Genomic DNA, 7,057 nt, shown 5'->3' with positions numbered 1-7,057 from the left:
TTCACCCTATCAATCATTTAATCGATTCATATCTGAAGCATAGTAGACAAAGACAGCCAGGCCTACAGTATGCCTTTGATGGGAGTCTCATGCTGGATCAGCATCGTCTGGTGCTTGTGCTGGATGGTCTAACGGAACACAGTGCTGCCAGACACTGCAAGCAATAGGTAAAACAAATTTTTCAAAGACTAAAGGTCCCCCCCAAAATTGATTCCCAATTTTTTAATGAAACATGGTGGGGGTTTGTATCCCATTAGAGATGGAAGGACATACCTTAATGAAGTCGGTGGCATCTCTGGAGAACCTATGCTCGGTCTCTTCCCCCCAGGTCCCTCTAAGACGGGGCTGCCTTTATTTAGCTCAAGGCCATGTTCCTCTGCTGGGGTAAGGTCAGCTTTGGTGACCCCACCACCGTGCCTGTCTGTGGGTTATTCTTTTTCAAACTGCTAAAACATACAGACAAATGGTGAGCAGGCACCTTCTGGGTACGCAATATTGCTTTGCCTTTGCTTAAACTATTAGTCAGGACCATACCATCTGCAGAATGTTCTTGTATTTTGATTTTTGACCTGTGCCATTGTCCGTTTGGGCCCGTCATGTTTAATCTACACCACACACACACACACACACACATTAATGGAGTCACAACTGCAAAAAATTAACTTGGTTATTTTGTCTGTTTCCAGTAAAAATATCAAAAAATTTATCAAGCTTTATACAGTTGTGATGATTCTTTACACAATTTCACTCAATCGCAGTGCATTTCAATAAAAATTTAACCGTTTCATAATTACAGTACAACTGCATTTTTGAGATGTGAATAAATATTTAAATTTAATATGTGATTGTTTCAGCGGAGCGGGATGTGTAATTGTGCACTACTTACGCATTCAGCGGTCTGCAATACTTTGCCACGCTTTATCTCTTTGCTTCTATCACTGTGGCGTGTTGCCTTTCTTAATTATATATTTTACCTCTCTCGTATGCTCCATGGATTTTGCTTCCGACGGGAAAAGGTACGGGCTCTAGTGCATGGTAAATATGTTAATCTGTGTTGTGGCAGGGTCTATTTGAGTGACGGGAGCGCACACCTATCCAGGATTGGTTTCACCTGGTTTAATGATCCGTGTTCTGCTCATCCTGGCTTGCCTGGTCTTTGTGCAACCAATTAAGCCTGGACGCACATGTTTTTGCCTTCATTGAGCTCCAGCTGGGATCATTTATCCCGGATGTCTTAATTCACTTTGTGTGCACGGCCCCAGGTGTAATATATATATATAGCGATAGTGAAGCTGTTATGAATACTCCGTGTCCTCGCGCCAAAAACTACAAGAAACATTACAATCTCTCGTAAACCTCGTCAAAAAACGTGATAAAACTTCCAGTGCTTCCGTCGAACTAATAGCACTCGTGAGTTGCATCTCAATGGCGTTATATTGCCTTTTATAGTGACCTATGGGCCCTGGTCAAAAGTAGCGCAGTAGTTTTTGTCTGTCCTTAGTGTATTGTTTTTTTATAAGCCTTATTGGGGAAACTACTTTACAACTGTTGCTGTGTTTAGTGGTAGTGTAATTAATGCATACCGGTAGATACTAATAGAGAGGCTGTTTGAGTATCCTGTTCATGTCTGGACTTCTCTTGATATCATGCAATGTTGTCTCTGTGTTTTTGTTGCGACATTGCGTCCAGTGTTTAAAAAACACGTTGTGTGTGTTTATCCCGATTGCAGTGTTATGACAGCAGTGCTTCATCCCCATAGGATCCCTGGAGAGCAGCCGTAGTTCCTTGAACCGTCCACACACACAACACACACAACACACACACACACACACACACAACACTAGAGGGTCTGGACATAAATCACATTTCGATTATGTCAAACAAGAACCACAACTCATTTCATGAAGCATCAATATTCAAACGTTTGCCAAAATGCAATTCACAGGGAAAAACACATTCTAAACAGCCCACTGGGAAAATCATCTAAACAGACCACCTGGAAACACCATTCTAAACAGACCACCTGGGAAAACACCATCGCTAAACAGACCACCTGGGAAAACACATTCTAAACAGCACACCGAGAAAAACATCTTTCTAACACAAACCTGGAAAACACCATTCTAAACAGACCACCGTGGGAAAAACATAATTCTAAACAGCCCACCTGGGGAAACACCATCCAGAACCATGAACCATGAAAGGGACCATTATCCTCCTCCACCCAAACTTTACACTTGGCACTATGCATTGGGCAGTAGCTTCTTCTGGCATCCACCAAACCATTTCATGGAGCTCACGGCAAACAGTTATTGAGCTGACGTTGCTTCCAGAGGCAGTTTGAACTCGGGTAGTGAGTGTTGCAACGAGGACAGACGATTTTTCGCACTACCCGCTTCAGCACTCGGCGGTCTCATTCTGTGAACTTGTGTGCGCTACCACTCTACGGCTGAGCGTTGCTCACTAGACTTTTCCACTTACAATAACAGCACTTGGACCAAATTTGACGAAACTGACTTGTTGAAAGTGGCATCCTAAGACGATGCCACATTGAATGTCACTAGCTCTTCAGTATGCGGCCATTCTACTGCCAATGTTTGTCTATGGAGATTATGGCTGTGTGCTTGATTTTATACACCTGTCAGCAACGTACTACGCGATATCCTTTACTAATACAGCGAAGAGAACCCCACCCAGACAGCCTTAAACAAACCCTTTGTAATACACTACATATACATGTGATTGATTTCCACTTCATTTAACACAATCAACAGAGATTTGCTCCGTCTTTTACAGACAGAGAGTTGAGTAACGGTCAATGAAAACATTGATGATACAAGTGACGCACAATGATTTAAGAGGACAGATATAGGCAGCTCATAGGTTAGGCTGTTAGGCTTGGTTTACTGTGCGGTTTCGCAGGTGCCGAGTTAAATAAATATTACAATGAATATTACATAAACATAACACCTCACCTGTATGTGGCTGGAGTTGGACAGATCAAACATGGATTTGCTCAGACTCTGTCTTCCAGTCTTCATATTCCCACCTGAAAGCCAAGCCAACGGTTAAACGGAAYTTAAAAGACACAGGAATATCTAAATCTAAATTATACACTGTGAACCTTTCTTAGTGTGATGATTTTCTATTTTATTTWTCTGATATTCTAGTTATTACACCTGATTTCAGAGGTCTTGGGCTCTCCTCACACTAAATCCATAGCGCTATAATAATGGGAACGGTAGATAACCGCAAACTGTTGAAAATTTTTAAAAATCTCAAACGGAAGCTCAGATTCAAATTATTGCAAAACAGCACGCATCCAATTGGCGACAGATTTTTATGCTAATATTCAAAAATCTACATAAAGAATATATGTGAATTTTTCCACCCGTGGTGTTTCCACCAAACTGACTTGTTGCAGATTATTTATTTTTAATCTGTGCGTGATATAGTGCCAACAAAATGTACCTTTTTTTTAATGTACCGAATACACATTTTTTTCCATCGCATTTTCAACTCCACGGATAGTTTTGTTACAAAAACTGTTCCGTTAAGTAGCAAATGTGCCTACTCAGGTCTTGGTACACGCGCTCTAGACAACAACTCCCAGATACCGGTAGTCAGTTTAAATGATAGCATTTATTACTGGTATGAGCAGCAGTCGAGCATCGATGATCATGTCACTAGGAGATCAGACCCTCAACATCTATTTGGAAAGCGAGCATCAAGCCTCATACCGTGCACTTATTACAGACAGTTAGGTGTACATTTAGGGTGATATTACAGTACAGTGTTAGGGTGATATTACAGTACAGGATAGGTGATAACAGTAAGGTGTTTAGGGTGATATTACAGTACAGGTTAGGGTGAATTAAGTACAGGGTTTAGTGATATTACAGTACAGGGTTAGGGTGATATTACAGTACAGGTTAGGGTGATATTACAGTAAGGGTTAGGGTGATATTACAGTAAGTGTTAGCGGTGATATTACAGTAGGTGTTTAGGGTATATACAGTAAGGTTAGGGTGATATTACAGTAAGGGTTAGGGTGATATTACAGTACAGGGTTAGGGTATATATAGCACGGTGTTAGGGTGATATTACAGTACAGGTTAGGGTGTGATAGTACAGTAAGGGCTGTAGGGTTGATATTTACAGTACAGGGTAGGGTGATATTACAGTACAGGTTAGGGTGACTATTAAGTAAGGGTTAGGGTGATATTACAGTACAGGTCAGGGTGATATTACAGTACAGGTTAGGGTGATATTACAGTAGGTGCAGGGTGCATATTACAGTACAGGGTTAGGGTGATATTACAGTACAGGTTAGGGTATTTACAGTAAGGTGTTAGGGTGATATTACAGTACGTGTTAGGGTGATATTCATCAGTAAGGTTTAGGGTGATATATTACAGTACAGGGTTAGTGTAGCCCGTGGTCGAGTATTTACAGTACAGGTAGCGGTGATATTACAGTAAGGTGTTAGGTGATATTACAGTACAGGTATAGGGTGATATTACAGTAAGGTGTTTAGCGGTGATATTACAGTAAGTGTTAGGCGTGATATTACAGTACAGGGTTAGGGTGATATTACAGTACAGGGTCTAGGGTGATTTACGTACAGGGTCAGGTGATATTACAGTACAGGGTTTAGGGTGATTATTACAGTACAGGGTTAGGGTGATATTACAGCGTACAGTGTTAGGGTTGATATTACAGTACAGGTGTCAGCGGTGCAATATTTACAGTACAGTGTTAGGGTGATATTACAGTACAGTGTAGCGGTGATATTACAGTACAGGGTTAGGGTGATATTACAGTACAGGGTAGGGTGATATTACAGTACAGGGTTAGGGTGATATTACAGTAACGTGTGTAGGTGATATTACAGTACAGTGTTAGGGTGATATTACAGTACCAGGGTTAGGGTGATATTACAGTACAGGGAGGCGGTGATATTACAGTACAGGTAGGTGATATTTATTAGTACAAGGCGTTAGCGGTTTAGGTGATTTACTAGCTACAGGCGTTAGGGTCGATACTTACAGTTACAGGGTAGGGGTTATTCAGTACAGGTAGGTGATTATTAGTACAGGGCCAGGTGATACTTACAGTACAGTGTTAGGGTGATATTCAGTAAGTAATGCAGGGTGATTAGACATGTAGGTGCATATTACAGCTACCAGGGTTCAGCTCCGTCCTACAGTCAGGTGCGTGATATATTACAGTACAGGTCAGGGTGCAGTATTACCAGTACTAGGGTCCTAGGTGGAATATCACAGGTACGGTCAGGGGGATATTTACAGTACATGTTAGCCGGTGATATTACAGTACATTAGGTGGTTTCAGTCGTTAGGGTGATATTACTAGCTACTAGGGTTAGCGGTGTATTATTACTAGTACAGGGTCTAGCGGTGATATTACAGTACATGTGCTGTTAACTAACGTTCGTGTGAGGATCTTACGTACATAGCGGTATCGCGTTAAGTGTGATATGTACCATACAGGGTATAGTGACTCAGTAGCGTCGTGTATTACAGTACAGTGTTAGGTGAATCTAAGTAGGGTGGGATATACAGTAACAAGTACAGTGTTTCAGTCGGTATTACAGTACATGTTTAGGGTGATATTACAGTACAGTGTTAGGCGTGGTATTACAGTACAGGTGTATAGGGTGATATTACAGTACAGTGTTAGGGTGATATTACGCAGCTACAGTGTTCTAGGTTAATATACAGTACAGCGTTAGCGTTGTTACATTACAGCAGTAGAGTGGATCTTAGCAGTGTAGGGTATTTACAGCTACAGTGTTAGGCGTGATATTACAGTACAGTGTTAGGGTGGTATTACAGTACAGTGTTAGGGTGATATTACAGTACAGTGTTAGGGGTGATATTACAGTACAGGTTAGGGTGATATACAGTTACATGTTTAGGGTGATATTACAGTACAGGGTTAGGGTGAATTACAGTGACAGGGTTAGGTGATATTACAGACAGTAGTTAGGGTGATATACAGCTACCAGTATATGTGGTATTACAGTACAGGGTTAGGTGATATTACAGACAGGGTTATTAGGGTGGTATTACAGTACAGGGTTAGGTGATATTACAGTACGAGGTTAGGTGATATTACAGTACAGGGTTAGAGGTGATATTACAGTTTAGTGTTAGTAGGTTGGTGATTATTACCATACAGGTATAGGGTGATATTACTAGTACAGGGTTAGGGTTTTATCAGTACAGTGGTTAGCGGTGATATGTACAGTACAGTGTAGGGTGATATTACAGTACAGGTTAGGTAATTACAGTACAGGCGGTTAGGGGTTGTATACATACTATGTATGAGATATACAGTACAGGTCTAGGGTTGGTATACAGTACAGTGTTAGGTGATATTAAGACAGTTGCTGATATTACAGTTACAGGTTAGGTGTATTACAAGTAAGGTAGGTGATATTACAGTACAGTTGGTTAGCGGTGATATTACAGTACAGCGAGTTGTGTTAGGGTGATAATTACAGTCACAGGGTAGTGTTGGTATATTACCAGTAAGTGTCTAGGTGATATTACAGTCAGCAGGTTATAGTATATTACAGTACAGGTGTTAGGGTGATATTACAGTACAAGCGTTAGGGTGATATTACAGTCAGGGTTGGTGATATTACAGTAACAGGGTTAGGGTGATTATACAGTACAGGACCAGGGTATATTACAGTACAGGTTAGGGTGATATTACCAGTACAGGGTTAGGGTGATATTACCCCTAGGGTGATATTACAGTACGGTAGGGTTAGGGTAATTACAGTACAGGTTAGGGTGATATTACAGTACCGGTTAGGGTGATATTACACAGTACAGTCTGTTGGGTGATATTACAGTACAGGGTTAGGGTGATATTTACAGTACAGGGTCAGGGTGATATTACATACAGGGCCAGGGTGATATTCACAGTACAGGTTAGGGTGATATTACAGTACAGGTTAGGGTGATATTACATCGGCAGGTATTACAGTACAGGCGTTAGTCGATGGATATTACATCTCTCTCTGGGG

At 41.2% G+C, this 7,057-nt stretch overlaps 1 protein-coding gene across 1 annotated transcript in view; it reads right to left on the bottom strand.

Annotated features, from left to right (window-relative positions):
* LOC112069565 (tandem C2 domains nuclear protein-like) overlaps positions 1 to 7,057 on the bottom strand; it is a 16,139-nt gene that overhangs the window by 126 nt on the left and 8,956 nt on the right. The window contains exons 5-6 of the mRNA XM_070438588.1: positions 2,946 to 3,049; positions 67 to 128 (exon numbers count right to left, since the gene is read on the bottom strand). Of these exons, the coding sequence (XP_070294689.1) occupies positions 67 to 128; positions 2,946 to 3,049 (166 nt within the window). The remainder of the gene's footprint in view (positions 1 to 66; positions 129 to 2,945; positions 3,050 to 7,057) is intronic.

This window comes from Salvelinus sp. IW2-2015, unplaced genomic scaffold, assembly GCF_002910315.2.
Source record: "Salvelinus sp. IW2-2015 unplaced genomic scaffold, ASM291031v2 Un_scaffold1048, whole genome shotgun sequence".
NCBI classification, from domain to species: domain Eukaryota; kingdom Metazoa; phylum Chordata; class Actinopteri; order Salmoniformes; family Salmonidae; genus Salvelinus; species Salvelinus sp. IW2-2015.
Note: the sequence above shows the minus strand (reverse complement) of the source record. Positions and strands in the feature narration are given on the sequence as shown.